At 39.8% G+C, this 16,718-nt stretch overlaps 1 protein-coding gene across 18 annotated transcripts in view; it reads right to left on the bottom strand.

Moving 5' to 3' along the window:
• auts2a (activator of transcription and developmental regulator AUTS2 a) overlaps nt 1-16,718 on the bottom strand; it is a 362,432-nt gene that overhangs the window by 224,346 nt on the left and 121,368 nt on the right. For 16 of the 18 annotated variants that reach the window (XM_037118510.1, XM_037118512.1, XM_037118511.1 and 13 more), the window contains one exon: nt 1,838-2,050. In XM_037118510.1, coding sequence (XP_036974405.1) covers nt 1,838-2,050 — 213 coding nt within the window. Of the gene's footprint in view, nt 1-1,837; nt 2,051-11,740; nt 11,752-16,718 lie in introns of those variants that run through there. The other 2 variants (XM_037118527.1, XM_037118520.1) reach the window with 2 other exon arrangements.

The raw sequence follows: 16,718 nt of genomic DNA, 5'->3' as shown, positions 1-16,718 counted from the left end.
AGACAACCTTGAAACTGGCAAGTACAGTTGCACCATCTGTCTATTAGCCAGAACAGGGACAGACCTGACACACACGCAGCAGTGGTGACCCTCACAACAGAGGTGTGTCACAAAGGCTACAGGATGCACGCTGCATTCACGCGACTTCTGTTTTGTTTCTGTCATGTGAGTTGGTGAAACTAAGAGCCTTTCAAATCACTCAACCCACATAAGTAATGACTACAGGCTGAGGTACAACATTTCTGAGCAGTGTACCTGCTAACCCATGTCTTTGTTTCCCCTCGTGTCTGCTTATCTTGCAGCGATCCATGCAAACATGTCCTTGAATATGCAGCTCAAGAAGACCAACCTTCTGCTACAGTAGAGAAATGGCAGAGCATAACCCCAGAGTCTCTGCTCGTGTGCGTGTGTGCATGTGTGTGTGTGTGTGTGTGTGTGTGTGTGTGTGTGTGTGTGTGTGTGTGTGTGTGTGTGTGTGTGTGTGTGTGTGTGTGTATACACAAGGTAGATCACTGTAACAGATAGTCCTTGCTGGTGGAGATACACCACTGTATCAATGTAGCATAAATATTCATTAGTGACCCTGTCACCTTGCTACCCAAAAAAATATGTTCTGGTATACAGTACACTGTGATATACACTCACTTAACTGAACACTATATTTCATACTGGCAAACATTTTGACTCAATTCATTCATTCACATGATGCAACTTAAACATTACTATTAGTTCTGGATGTGCTTCACATACATGTAATGCCACTTATACTGTCTTTTGCTATAAAATACACAAATGTGACACAGACATTTGTTTGTCTCAGTATTTTGCAGTCTCTTTTTTTCCATTTTCACAAATTAACTTGTTAGGAATTGTAACAAAAACTTCACATGGAATTTGATTATGCGTGAGCATACCTGACAACAACAACTGACTCACTGCATCAAGCCAACAACAACACAACTAATGCCCATTATGTAACTAATACCATAGCTGTAAACACATAAGAGGGGTTAACTTGCTGATACAGTAGGAGATTTCTACAGAAAGACTGTTCCTTGGAATGATTAAAAGGACATGGTCTTAACAAATCTTTGGCCTCAATAATAAGCCTACTTATTGCTATGCTGTAATAAAGACACAATGAAAAAAGGATATATCATGTAATATGTATGTAAATCCCACAGTAATAACAATTTATGTAGAGAAAATTCCTGTATAATGATCATGGATACCATAAAGACCATGAGGACCATAAATAACATGAATTCCAGGCTCTGAGAAACCAGGAGAGACTGAAAGCAACAACAGCAGCACATGACCAATGTAACGCCTGAAAACCTTTATATTTCTAGGTACATATTTCTCAGAGAAACTAAAGACTAGCTATGTTTTCTCTCCAGCATTCCCATCTCCCGTGTCAATATGTACAAACAGCGAACTGCACAGATGCCCCTGCAGAGTCTTGCATGAAAGAATATAGTTGTTTTACATTTGCCCTTACTACAGATTTGACATAATAACGCTTGGTGCATCACCAAAAATTAAACACTGAGCCAAGAAAGGAAAAATACCCAAAAAGAAAAGGCAGCAATATTTTAAAAATATCTGAGCTCACTAAGTTGACAACTGATATCAAAGCCACTGGAGCAAACACTACACTCAGCATCATGAAAGACTGCATTAAATTAAGGGAGGACAAAGCACTGTGCTGAACCCCGGTTATAGAAATCAAATTGCATTTCTATGAAAGTCTCTCTTTACTTCTCAACACATGATTTATTGCACAAATGATATGATAACAGCATCAATACAACGCAATGAAATATCTTACACTCACCATTTTATTTCTCTTGCTCAGGTGTTTCTTCTTTCTCTTGCCTTGGGTGTGTGCCAGCCGGGGGTTGTTCTCCTGGTCTGAAGGCTGTTGATGGTGGTGATTGTTCCTGCAGGGCTCCAGGCTTAGGCCGTTGGGGACCCTGGCATGCTTTTTCTTGTGCAGGGGCCCAGCCTGGTTGTCTCTGCACTCCTGGGGCTTCAGTGTCATGTTCTTCTAGAGGAGAAAGAGCTTAAATTAGTACAAAAATAAACATTTCATTGCTACTGCTATTAATATATACGTCATATATAAGCTGTGCCGCTGATTTTCAAGGACTCTGCTATCATGCGGCCCATCAACAATCAAACCAATGTTTTATCTAATTTCTATACCTGAGAAAATCACCACATTAGCACACACAAGAGCTTGAAGAATAAAGAGCTGAACATACACTCATAGGAGCCTGTTTTGACAGATTACAAATCTCCACACTACAGTCAGCGGTGCAGTGAATTTGCTCCAAATTGAGGGGCAATCGTGCAGAAAGGCTTTAGATATGGTGTAGTAGCACAAGATTTTCTTCCACAAAGAACAGCAGCAAAGTGGTCCTTTGTTAGATTTGGGGATTTTTTTTTTCTCACCATTAGGTTGTTTCAATGTATACAATAGAGTTTAACAGGAATAATGAGAGAGGAAGTGAAATGGGACCCCTGCTGGATTTAAACCAGCAGGGTTCATGTTAATCAAACGATGATTATCACAAAAGGCCTACTTCCTGTTGCCAGTACATGGCACAATGACAATGGCTTCTTGTTGACACATTGGACTTTCGGACCTTTCAACGAACACTTGAGCTTTTGCGCTTTTGTTTCAACATCCCAACGTTTTGGAATCATGCTTGTATGTAAAACGGTTCTGTAGGGATGGCTGTGAAATTGTGCACTAAAATTTAACCCCTGACCCGCCAAAGTTCCCAGATAATGTATTCTAATGATTCATCTTTTCTTTTTTCATTATCATCCATCCCCTTATGCTACTCCCTTGTGTTTACTGTAATGTCACTGTGAATTTGCTAGTCATGGTTTCAAATGAATGTCTCAGCAACAGTAGGAACAGCTGTCATCACTAATGGTGTAGATGGTCCTGGTCCTCACAAGGTGAACTGCACTAACCCAAGGATGAATTTAAAGACATCTACACTTGGCATGAAGTGGCAAAATGAAGATGACATGAGGAATAAATTGACCTTGTGTTTACCAGTAAGACAGATTTCTGAGCCCAAAGCAGGTCAGCAGAAGGACAGCAAGAGACACTAAAACATATACGTTCAGTTTGCTTGAACCATAAAAACTACATCAGAAGACATTTCTCTTCATGAAAAAAAAAACTGGACTGTGAAAACAAACCGATAAGCTACAACTCCAATATTGCAGGGTACACACACAGGGTTATACAGTTTGACAGGGCTGATCAATAGAAGCACTCGTCTGCTGTTGAGAGACTGTGTAATGTATCACAGTGGCACACAGTAAAACTTATGGAACAAATCAGCTTTGTTATTTGTAGGGGTGACCTGTTTTGCGCCATTGTGGATCAAAGACCCATTGGTGTTAACACCGCCAGGGAGACATTTGAGCTGGTGAGACAGCCATCTAAATGGAGGCTGACTAGTGAAGGGGAAGGTGCAAAGCTGCCACAGCTACACTAATGACATGTCAATACTCTGCCACATTTTAACAAGAATGTTTCAGACACACGGTGGTGAGTATCTCGTGGTATTCACACAGCTGAAGTCTGGATACATGGATCACTTAAGGCCAACAGATGTAATACATGTATAATGTTTCAGCTTAAAGGACTTATTCTCTGGATGCAATGTGCACTAGTTTTGTTTTTCACCTCGACTTATTTCTGATTTTCATTTTTTACATATTTTCGTTGGCTTTTTGGCTTTTTTTTATTGATAGAACAGCTGAAGACATGACAAGTAACAGGCTGAGAGAGAGGGGGAGTGACACGCAGCAAAGGGCCCTAGGCCGGGACTCAAACCTGAGGCTGCTGCAACTCATTGAGCTAAATGGTGCCTCATCAGACTCATTTCTGAAGCAACGATAGCACCTGTCTTTACCATACAAATTCAGGTTAAATAACATTCAAGTGGATTATGGGCACTGTCCAGCAGTGGAAAGCAACTAAGTACTTGTACTTCACTTGAGTATTGATTTTTTTTCATCCATTTTATGTTATTCACACTCCCACTTGACTGCAGTCCATTTATTTGACAGCTATTACAGCAACTGGCTACTTTAAATATCAAGGTTTTACTTTCAAATACATGATGTGAAAATTACGTATTACAATCCCATAGTATATAAAGTATGTAATATTAGCTTTACTTCATATTCATGCGTAAAATGCTGCATCCATGGTAATGCATTCATAAAAGCAATCAACCAGTCTTATTCTTAACACAATAGCACTGAAAGGTTATTTTGCTGCCAGACAGCTCCATCTGTAGCCCCGATCAACTTTAAATGCAATGGAAAATCATCCAGCAAGGTACTGCCTTGGCCAATCAAAAACAACAGATATTCCAGAGGGATAATCAGCAGATTACAATGACCTGTTGTGAGGAAGTTGTGTCTTGTCATTTTTAACTGTGCCCAGTTGCAGTTACATACAGTATATTTTTGTTGCAACCCTAGTGTTGTAAAATGATAAATAAATGTACCTTGTAACTAGATGTCCCCTTTCCCAAATAGGGTTTCCACTGTATACCCATTTCGTGGTCTCCCATGATATGAAAATTGACAGTTATCATACCATGTACATTTGCTTATCTAGGGTATTGAATTATACTGTATTAGTGTTAATAAAATACAGGGCATCAAATTTTGTGAAATTGTTGTACAGCATTGGTTTAACCAAAATAGCCTTTCTGTTGTTTTCCTTCATTGCTGTGACCAATAATTGCAATGGTAATTGTGTGTGATATACCATACTATTTTCTGAGACAGCTGTTATACTGTGAAAGTCTCATCCAGTACCATTGCAATCCCGCTCTCGACACGTTCCCCTATGCTGCATAACACAGGTCTGGATGAATCCCTAATGGCTTTGCTACTTTTACCTACGTAAAAGACCTGAATAATTCTTCCACCACTGACCTTCTCACATTGATCTCACACACACTGAGACATCTTCCTCTACTTTGTTTCACTTCAGTAAGAAGGAAAAAAAACCTTGTCTCAGCACAGTAACATTTTTAGGGTTGGTTTATATAACAGCTCTCACACTGGACTCCTCAAAACCCTGCCTGAGTCCAGGATTTATTCCACAGCCCACAGAAACCACAGCGTGCCTCATATTTATATCACAGCACATATGAGGAATGATATCAAGGCAAATTTTCTACAAAATGCCGGTGAGAAACAAATCCACCACATCTCGAGCAAAAGCAATAACCCACCGAAGGACCACCTCTAAGCAACCTTAGCGTGCCTGCAGAGAATAACTTCGGCAGTGTTACAGATATGCACTGCTGTCAGAAGGATGAGTCTGATGGGTGTGCTACTGGCACTGACTCACTAAACCATCTCTAAAGGCCTCAATTCACTCATAGAAAAACAAGTGCATGCATCAACTAATCTTGTTTGCCTTTTCCGCCCACACTCACCCAAGGCAAATAATGCAACATGACATGCATTGTCAGTGCACAGAATATGTGACAAAGTTATGATGGGGCTGAGAGAGGTTCTATTGTGCCAGTGTTCAGCATGCCTCTAAGCCTCCAAACCAACTGATTGCCTGGAATAAATGATGCACATTATGTTTTTTGCCTGCTCACAGAACAATAGCAAGACAAATTCCTTATTTCAGCCCCTTATGATGACACTGAAAAAAAGTAATAGCTCAATATGGCTTACTCTCTGCCAGCTTTCATTACTGTGATTGTCTGGCATCGTGCAAAGTAATTACATGGTGGCATTTAGTCGCATCGCGTGTCTGCCAGTATCCTTAAACAGGTGACAATCTGGAAGGCAGCTATCATGATCAACTTTATTTAGAATCTATTTGCACATTTTGGATTTTTACAAAAGATGATGATGAAATGATTTCTGCCCCAGCCACTTTGTGTTTCAGCTTCAATGCTGAAAAATCAAGCAGAATTTGAAAGAAGTCAAAAGAGCCCCTGGCCATTGCATCCACATGCGCCGCTGTTGCCATGTGTTACAGCACATGACATGATATGTTTGTAAACTGGATGTGGATCTAATGCCAGGGGCACCTGCAATCAATTAATTTTGTGTGCTGCGTGCAATTTTCTGTTGAATATTCCAAAGCCACTCATTAACAATTTATATACAGTAGATTTGTGAACAAGCTACACCAGAGCATCTGTGCATCATCTGGAGCTTATAATTAATGTGGAACAGTAAGTCTATGATTCTACAATCACAGTCAGGAAGAGGTTGAAAGAAACAACGGAAAGAGAATAGAATAAATACAATTTTAGATAATACACTGAATTGCATTAGAACATAAAGAAGATGAATTGCAGGGACAGAATGCGGTCAACGGGTGATTCCAGGAGCGAGGTTCCATAATCACTGCAGCGTTTGTGTGCTTGCCTTTTAACCCTTTGAGACATCTCCCTGATTCCTGTTCATCAATAAGTAAAGACACCTGCTTACTGTACAAATTGTACTGATAAGACACTATTGATTTAAAAACACCTGTACTATACAATAACTTCACATGGATTTCTTTTGGGATTTATGTAGTTCTTTTTCCCCGAAGCCTTCAGACAATCATCTTTCTTGTTCTTTTTTGACTAGTTCTGACACTTGTTTTGTGTTGATATTTTATCTGATACATAATTCTCCTGCTTTTCTCAGTTTTTTCCCCTTGCTCTCTTCATGCTCCTGTGTTTGAGCACCAGGATGGAGAAACCTTTGCCTTCCCTCCTCGGTTTGCAGGAGCACTCTGAACTCAGTGGCGACAGCAGTGTATTAACAAGCTGGACCTGCACCGGTCTCTCACAGCCGACTGGCATTCGAGCCACCAAACAGACGAGGCTGTGAAAGGCTGATCAAAGGGTCTGATCAACTCGTCTTCCTGAGGCAATTTAATTAGTTTACACAAACTGGGCTCCCAGCAGAAAGGAAGAGACAGAGGGATGGATGGTGGCGAAAAACAGAAACAGACAGCGATGGTGAGAGACAGAGAAGCAGAGCGAGCACTGAAACGCACCAGAGGCTTTATGAATCTGGCTTCCCATGATACTCCTGCATTCAGAGACACATACGCACGCACAGACGAACAAACACGTCTCAAGTCAACAACAACAGACAAAGAAAACAATAATTGGAGGTGTAATGAATGCTAATAAAGACTGATAAGTACAACCTCTCCTTGTGGGGTACTCCAGGACAACAGTCCATATTAACTCCAGCTACCTAGTTAAGTTGAGCAGTGAATTGTGTCTTGTTCTTTAGGGAGCCCTTGACCTGATTATCACATTTTCAGTAGGTGTGAAATAGCATTAAGCAAGCTCTAAGTGTCGAGTGTAACAAATTGCTGGGTAATTCACCGCTGCTGTTTGTGGTGATGTAACCAATTACATGTGTGATTAGAGCAGTTGATCTGCCTCAGCTGTAATTTAATGGATCAAAACAGGTGAGAAATTTAGTCTTGACATTTTAACATTTAGTCTCTCGCCCAGCACCTTATTCAAACCATAGGCTCTTGTTGTTGTGGTATCATGATATCTTATGTGTATTTACATAACTGTATTTTTCACTGATGCCCGAATGATATTTTTTATGTTATTTGGAGTTTTACACCTTTAATATTGCTTACTTTGTTCGTTACTTTGTGTGTTTGAGTCATCTGTTAATTTGCTGTGTGCTCGTGTTTTTATTTGTATGACCACTGAAGGGTTGCAATGAACTTTTATTGTATACTGTGCAACAACAATTAAGGCATTCTACTCTATGTAAACATCTTCATTTTAAAAGCTTATATTACAGTGTACAATTTAATAGAGGTTGTATGCCTCCACACATCAGTCCAGCTGCAGTTTCCACCCATGTCTGCGCAGATTCACTTAATACATGTAGTGAAGACTTAAAAAAAAAAAACTAATGAAAGGTCGTAAGTGTAGTTCTTGGTGTACTAAATGTATCACTATTCTGACACGTACAATTCCAGTGAATAATTTCTAGTGAGAAACATGATGTCTTCACTTGGAGACAATTGTCCTCTAGTGTGTAGAACGATGAGAGGGAAAGAAAAAAACTAACAAAAAAAAACAGTAACACTCTTTGTACATGTTCAAATGCTTGGCCAATAAAGCTGATTCAGATGGAACACAAAAAATGCACAAATTCTAATAATGGATTATTCACAAACATCTTTAACTAAGCAGCTATGAATCTCTACAGTCAGCACAGGCTCCAAGATGGGCACCCAAGATTAATGTCACCAATTTAATGTATGATCAAATGGGAAATATAGTCACAAACTCATCTTCTGTCCCTGAGTAATGGTGTTGAATAATAGCCAGAAAAGCATTTTTGCATGATCATATGAGCATCAGAGATGTCACAGTAGAGTTTTCAAAAAAGCACAGCAAAAACAATACTGATCTATTTATTCAGAGTCAGTCCTCACACATCGTTCGACCATCTGAGAAACACTTCTGTTGGAGTGTACTGATCCCTAAAGTCTCATTAGCTCCGCAAACAAGTCACAAAACTACTAAACTTTGCTAGTCAGGCACGTCAGTCAAAATAAAAAAAGAAGTATTTTGGTCTGAAAAGAAAAGCAACTCTTGGACTGATAGCGATTTCTCACAATTGCATCTATTTGTCATCATTAATCTTTAATTTACTTAGCCTAATAATAACAATATTAGAATGAGGATTTAAATATCTTCAAAATGTATCAGCTCTGTCAAAAACTCTGTTTTTCACCGTGTTTAATTATCCTTTATTGTGGAGGTTATTGATCCAGAAGGCATCCAAGGACGGAGATCATTACACACATCAGTAAAATGTAACAACACAGCTTTGTACTTTGAACATAAGCGAAACTGCGGAGTTAAACAAAGTACAAACAATTTTTCTATGGGATTAAATATAACTGCACAAAGCCAAAGGGCCAAAGTACACTCAGCAAAAACACTAGTTAGTTTCACTGTGGAGACCCAGTAATGCCTGGAGATTAAGCACGGATTCATTCATTAAATTTGTGTGTTGTGACGGAACAAACTACCGCATCACTATATGCTCAGTGTTCCAGATGGCTCGCTGCTAAATATCTCTCTAAGATTAAAGACAGTTGGAATAACAATTCAGCACCAGGGTCGATACTCTTTGACCAGACTTGGCATCAAAAAGTGGTGAAAAATTCTTTACTGAAAAAAAACAAAACAAACCAAAACAAAAAGAAAACACTTCAGAGTTTTTCGATATTTTTTTATCTTGTGCGTTTCGAACAATTCTAAATGAAATCCTTTGTGTCTAAACAAACTACTTCTAACAAACACGAAAACAAACACGAAAATACAAGGAGAGCAACCAATGTGTGCCCACAGAGCCGTGTACTGCTTAAAACACATTCTTCATTGCAGAACATGTCAGGACTTCAACCAGTCAGACAACCACATGGATAACATGTACACTTCAGCGCTAGTGTTTTCACTGAGCCTTCAGATCATGCATCTTGAATCACTGCCAAGCACCGAGCAGCTCAAACAGTACTATTTTCCCACAAGTATGAGACGAGTAGTGAGAGAAAAGACTTGCAGGGAAAGAGCAAGATCCTACACAAAAAAAGTAATTCAGCAGTCCAACCAGCAAGCTGACCCGCAGCTCAGAGAAAGCAGACAAGGCGAAAAGAGCTGAGAGCTGCTTGAGAGGACAACAGCTCCTGAATACAGAAAGGAATGGAAAGTTAATGGGTAGAAGACTAGATTTCACAAAAAAATTAACTATTTCAATATTTTTGGTAGGTAATATAACAGAGTTAAGAATTAACGTTGCCTTTACCACATTAAAGGCTTAACTAAGAACTAACAACCTATGGCCACATTTTCAAAGGCAATCCATACACTTGGAAATGTTGAAGTGTTAGTTAAGGGTGCTTAACCATATTTTTTTGATAGTAGATGTCTCAAGGCTGCTATCAAAGTTATTCAGAACATCTGATAGACACAAAGCTTCAGTACAACTAGGCATAATTCTAGATCTAAAACTGCATCTAAACTTTGCTGCACAAATAGGATATAGTTCAAGCTCTCACATCCATTTATAATAGTGCCTTCACCTGTGAGGACATGAAGACCATCCTCAGTTTCCCAGAGTCCTTCTGTAGTTCAAACACCTCAAGCAGTTTTAGTTTATATACAGAACATTGTTTTACCAGGGTAAGTCCATGCAGTAACAGTAAAAGCATAGCCTGAAATGTCTCAAAAAACATAATTAACATAAAATCCGGAACAGATATCCGTGGTGCAAAGATGATAAGCCCAGCGACCTTGGTAATCTTCTCACTTTGGACCTTGGGACACCAGCAAGGTTAAATTGTTCATTTATCCAGTGAAATATCTCAAAATCTATTGGATGGACCGGGAGAATGGACAAACAATTTCTAGATTATTAATCCTAATCCTAAAGGCTGATTTTGTGTTGTTGTTGTTTGGTATTTTAATAAAAACTTGATCTATTGGTTAGACTGTCATCAAATTTGATTTGGAAATTCTTGTTCACTCATTGTGAGTTCCTTTGCACTTGGTAATGCTAGTCAGACCGCTCTTTTCATGTATCAGCTCGACACAGGTGGTCACACGAGTTGTTGTGAGTGCAGTGACCAGAAACATGCATCAACCACATATATTCGTTTCTCTGCTGTGCGATTGGCTCTTGGTATATTGTTTTCTACAAAGAGGAAAACGGACTCAAAAAACAAAAAAACACTTTATCAAAAATAATTGTCATGAATTTACCATTGTCATCGTGGAAAATGTTGTTGTGAAAATGATCGAGATCGTTTTATCGCACTGCCCTAACTTGGCAAATGTTAGAATACTAATGCCGATCAATTCAAAGATGTGTTATCGTCGTTGTTTCTGAAGGATTATCTCTATACAACACTGTCTGTTCCAAATCAACAACTGTTCATGTTAATCTGCCCTGAATGATCAGTGAATGTAGCCCAAAATAAACCACACCCTACACTGGTTACCAATCCATTAAATATCATTAAGAGTGTTCCACTGACAATCTGTGGTCTGGAGCTGTTTTGTCAGATTTGGTAAAAGTTCAGAGAATAGTTTAATTAATACAGATTATCATGAAGAACTAATTATGTGATCTAAATCAGGGATGATGATCTCTCGCTTTGTCTGAGCTACAGGGAATTGGATACAGAGACCTCCTTGTATCACCTCAACAATGAAACCATTTAACTAACTAATGGAGGGTGACAAACAGAGCCCTGCAGCACTATTCGGACAAGAGCGATTTATCATATCAGATCTACTTCTAGTCCAAGTCAAAGGTCAGACACTTGATTGAAATATCTACTGATGTCACATTAACCTGGAAAACATCTAAAAATTTGAGGATTCAGAAGAAAGTGTGTGTGAAGCCAAATTGTTTTTCTAGCCAGGAGGGGTTTTCTCAGCATCAAATCACGGCTACAGTGAATGTTTCTAAGGGGATAGTGTGACTAACCCAAAAAATGCTTTTCGGAAACTAGATCGGTTGTATCTAAGACATGATCAGGCAGACCCATAGTGACCAGACTATCAGAGACTCCAATCAGTAGCAGAACTGTCAAAAGAAGGCTGCCTTGTAGTGGTCTCAGAGGACAAGTAGCAGTTTCTAAACCACCAGACCTGCACAAAGTTGACTCTACCTTCACCAAAGAGAAGCATCACTCCATTCTTCAGAGACATGCTTGTGAACAAGCTTTCATACTGCGACAGAACAATGAGCCCTAACACATTCCAAAGCTTTGATAGAACTACTTGAAGACCGAAGAAGAACAAGGAGTCCTGACTGTCATGGACCTTCCTCCACAGTCACTGGCCCTTAAGCCACTGAGCATTTATGGGGAGCACAAAGCCAGTCATTCAGTGATATCTCAAGAAGCTTTGTGGAACACTGTCAAATCATGCTGGGATAAGATGACTTAGAAGTTTTCACAAAAAACGCTGTCCAGTCCATGCCAACTCAAGTGCATGCCATCAATAAAGCAAAAGGGGACATACCAAATACTAAGACAATCTGAAATTCATGAGACACTTTTTGAAAGATTCAACAATCAGATTCACTCAAAATGTTAAGCTAATGTTCTTATTTGTAATGAGAAAAATATTATTACATCCAACACGAATGCAAAATAGAAGAATCTAGACTAGTGGTCAATACTATTGTATATATGGTAGGAGACAGATAAGATCTGTGTAGCAGGAAACTCAAAGCAAAACTGAAATATTGGAACCTCTCCTAGTTCTATCCTTCCTCCTAAAACCATGGCCTGAAAGGCTGCCGACCTAGGATCTCAGAATAGATGCATGTGCTCGCTCTCTCTCTCACACACACACACACACACAAACACACACACAGTTGCTGAGAACATTCAGGTGCAGATCAGCTAATGTCTGCATTATACAGGGAAGCGAGTGGGGGGAGCTGCCTGAGAGTCTCATGTAGGCAGTAAATTATTGCTCTTAACAGACACAACCATCTACAAGATGTTTGTTCACCTGCATTAGTCCTTGTTTTGTTATGATAACATCCTCAATAGCAGGGCAAGACAAAATAGTACCCACTTCAAAAATGCAGACAAACACACACATACATACACAGTGTGTATATATTCTCTATCTCTCTATCATTCTCTCTCACACACACACACAGGCACTAATCTAAACATATTAGAGATTTCTACTTAAGTAAGAAGTGTGCATGCAAAAGACAAGGGGGTATCCTGTGTGTGACGATCTGATTTCCCAGTTGTGTCTGGCTGTTCAACAAATATAAACACTTTTTTCCATCTGGGAGAGCCGACAGGACCAAGGGGACCTGAAGTGATGCCAGAACTCAGCAACTGGGTTAAGCCAGTCAGTCTCGTCAGCCATCCTGAGAGAAACACAACAACTGATTTAGCCAAATTAATCAAAGTAATACAGGCCATACGTGTGGTATCAAAGACAAAGATAAAATGGTTGCATTGTGGCCACAATAATCATGCAAGGAAAAACAAGACATGCCTCGAGTGACAATGTAACACTAGGCCTGCAGTGGGCGGAAGGTTGGACTTCTTCCTAAAAATACTGTTGCTTAAAGATTGGGTGATGAGCAACAAAAGAGCTCACTGAGCATCAGAGTCAACAGACCTGTGCTCATGTGAGTTTGTATTTGTGACGTTGCATATGTGTGTTTTCAGTGTGCATCGTAACAGGAGGGAAATTAGGCCTTCTGCAGAGACGCCAGCAGAGCACAGGACTTAATGAAAAACAAACATATTCAGCATGAGCCACAAGAACCCACAACATTTACCCTGATGAAATAAACATGAGGAGCAGATACAGCCTGGCTTTTTTCATGTTAATCACCGAGTAAGCAGAGCAGGCAGAGTGGCCCTTTAACAGGCGCAGAAAGATGTGAACCAACAATGTTTGTGTTGCTGTGTTACTAAATCAGAGCACTGAATTTCTTTTGTAAAAACCTATTTCAGACATAGACATCAGCTGGCAGGTCGTCTGTTGTGTGCAAAAAAAAAAAAAAAGAAAAGAAAAAAAAAGAAAAAAAAATATGAATAAAAAGGATTTCTGTACAAAGCAAACAAAAGCATGATGACATGCACACCAGCCATGTGGTGACAACCTGAATAAGCAAAGCATACTGCGAAACAAGATGAAGTGCAGACTGTCCCGATCAAATGAGAACAAACAACAAGGAGGAAAATAATGCTGTGCTCCAAACAACCCCAGCCCGAGCCGAGCGGCATTGTGGGATGGATTTCAGCCTTTGAAGCTGCCCATGTTGGCTTAAATAATTACACCTAATTGCTGACAGATGTAAAGGCAAATGAACCATTTGCTTTAACAGGCACATGGATTGCTTACGGTGACTGCACTGGGTCAGAGCATTTATTGGATTCTGCCATTCATTATTACTCAAGAAAAGTCACTTTCTGTGGAACGGACCAATTTCTTTAGCTGTCTGCAACTGACAAGTGAGTCAGCGTTAGGAATGCTAAGTGGATTTTTGCTGATATCAGATATGCAGTTATTTTTTGACTCAATTAAAACTGATGCCTATACCGACATATACAGTATGCACATATATTTTCACCACCCTTTTGCATGTTCACATTGTCATTGGATTCATTATTATAAAAGTGTTATAAAAGCATTACTGCTTTAATTCTGTTGCAGCTCTGTCCAAACACTAAGTGTGTCAGTAAACGGACCAAGCCAGCGGGCTGAGCTAAAGTAACTTGCTTGCCTGTTTTCTGTACTCAGACATGCACCTGTGCCTTTTTCTCAATGTCCACCAAGTGTAGCCATTTCGGGAATAGCAATTTGGATTTTGGAAAGTGTATAACACCATAAACAGTGTGCAAGTGGAAAATATTTGACAGTACTGAAGCTATGGTAAGTAAAAAGAATGGTGTTATTCTCCTTTCAAATGACCATGGATAGAAAACAGGCTGCCACCTGAAATAAACCTGTGCTAAAATAGTCCTGAGTATCGTGCTGAAAGGGATAAAATGTAGAGGAGTATATCGCAGTGATATGTTGAGCATCTTTATGTATCCTCATCTACAATTTGATGATTTGTTCTTATCCCTCAGGTCATAACTGACAACCTGAGCACACTGTTACAATAAAACACATTTCGTTTTAACTGAAATAACTTTGAATGAGGACAAAGCCACCCACCCACTCGCCCAGCCAGCCAGCCACCTCCAGTGATTTAAATTTCTCAGTAATGTACTCAACCACACAGATCGGCTGGCAACAATATGAAAGCAACTCTCTGGGCAACAAGTGCCAAGTCTGATGCATCAACAACAAAACATATGTACGAGTATAATAAATCCCACATGACAAATTTTCTTCCTAGAAAGTGCCGCTTCCAACTACAGTCAAACATGTTCAAGCATCTTGTGCCAAAGCTTGCAACCAGATTTAGGAAACAGCCAGCAGCACTGGCACCCTCACATACATGCCAAGCACACACAAATAGTGCTCATGGTGCTGCTTGTTTTCGACTAACTACAAATTGAGACGCTTGCCACATGGTGACACAGAAATCTGCTCAGTGCAAAAACCGAGCCTGCGAGAAGTGAAGCTGTGGAGACTGATTCACTTGAAAACTCCGGCAATTTTAAGCTTTTGAAGGGGAAGCCAAGGGTATGAAGAGCTGGAAGCAAGATGATGAAGAAATGCTAGGAGGAAAAGTGGCATTCATGTAATGAAGGGCAGCGCGTAATGAAAGCTGTAGTGGTGGTTCGGTAAGAGCAGTAGCTCTTGTGCACTACCGAGTATCAGAGGCAGCCATCACGCTTACTGGTAGATAAACAATTTACATTTGTTTTAAATATAAGATATTACTTATGCTATGAAAAATACTTTATAATGAGGCAATGGCATAATTTCAGATTATTATTAGTATTATATTATTATTATTATTATTTTTTTCCCACTCATTTTCTTTGGTTAAATCTCTTTAGCCTTCCCTTAACATTGTCCCGCTGTGCAGTCAAATACAAGATGATAAAATGTTGCCCTGTCTTCTTGCTGGAGCTTCTTGTGTGCCTGTGCCAATCATCACTCAGGAGTGAAATAAGCACCTTCATTATCTCTGCATTATTTTGGGTAACAAAAAAAAAAAAATACACCGTCATAGTGGCAAGGGATAAGGGCTGGACAGTTAACAAAAATCTTATCAGAATCACAATGTGGCAAAGTACAATATCCAATAGCAAAACAGCTTTATAATAAAACACTGTAGTGCTGCAAGCATGCCCTCCAAATCTCTCTAGATGTAAGAAAATATGTTTTTAATAGATTTAATAGATTTTGTAGAGGAACTGAAAATAGTGTGTATTTTTCTTACCATAGAGTGCAGCCCTAAAGAGGATGCAACACGAACTGCAGCATGTTAAAAATGTGTAAGGAGTTGGTTAATTGAAAGGTGTGTGCAGTGCACGTACCAAAGATGTCATCTAAACAAGGCAAAACTGAACATGAATGTAGAACACTGCAAGGGCAAAAAGGGTCAAAAGGAATTACAACGTTAACCCTGCGGAGATGTTTAATGAATGACGCAGAATTCCTATAACTGCATGCAGAAACCATCCATTGCTTCAGTATGGAGAAAGTGCAATTCTAATGTCTGTCCTCTCAGAAGTTTACTCAGCCCATTTGTTGTCCACTGTTGTCTTAAGAAAAGCTTTGTTTTCGGTGATTTCTGTGTGCGCTGGAGCCAGAACAACAACCGCAGAAGGAAAAAAGCGGCCCTCTCTCGGGATTTGGTGAGAAAGGAAACAGAAATGCTTGATTTCGCTCAAGCTGTGGCTTTGTAGCAACAGCTCTCACTCCCCCTTACGCTCTCTTTTCCCCTCCACCTCTATGATTCACAGCAGAAAATTGACTCGAGGAGGGAGTGAATAGTGGGTGATGCTGAAGCCTTCCTGTCCTGAATGTGTCTCTCTCCTGCTCACTGCCAAATCCAGGCTGCTGTCAGGCCCCGAAGCAGTGGTTTTCAGAGCGAGAAACTTATGGCGCTCGGTTTAATTCTCTCTTTCTTCTCTTCATACTACACCGGTGTTCAGTTAATGGCATTTGAACAAAAGAGGCTCCTCCATGGGCTCTCCA

This window comes from Acanthopagrus latus, chromosome 13 (genome assembly GCF_904848185.1).
Source record: "Acanthopagrus latus isolate v.2019 chromosome 13, fAcaLat1.1, whole genome shotgun sequence".
NCBI lineage: Eukaryota > Metazoa > Chordata > Actinopteri > Spariformes > Sparidae > Acanthopagrus > Acanthopagrus latus.
Note: the sequence above shows the minus strand (reverse complement) of the source record. Positions and strands in the feature narration are given on the sequence as shown.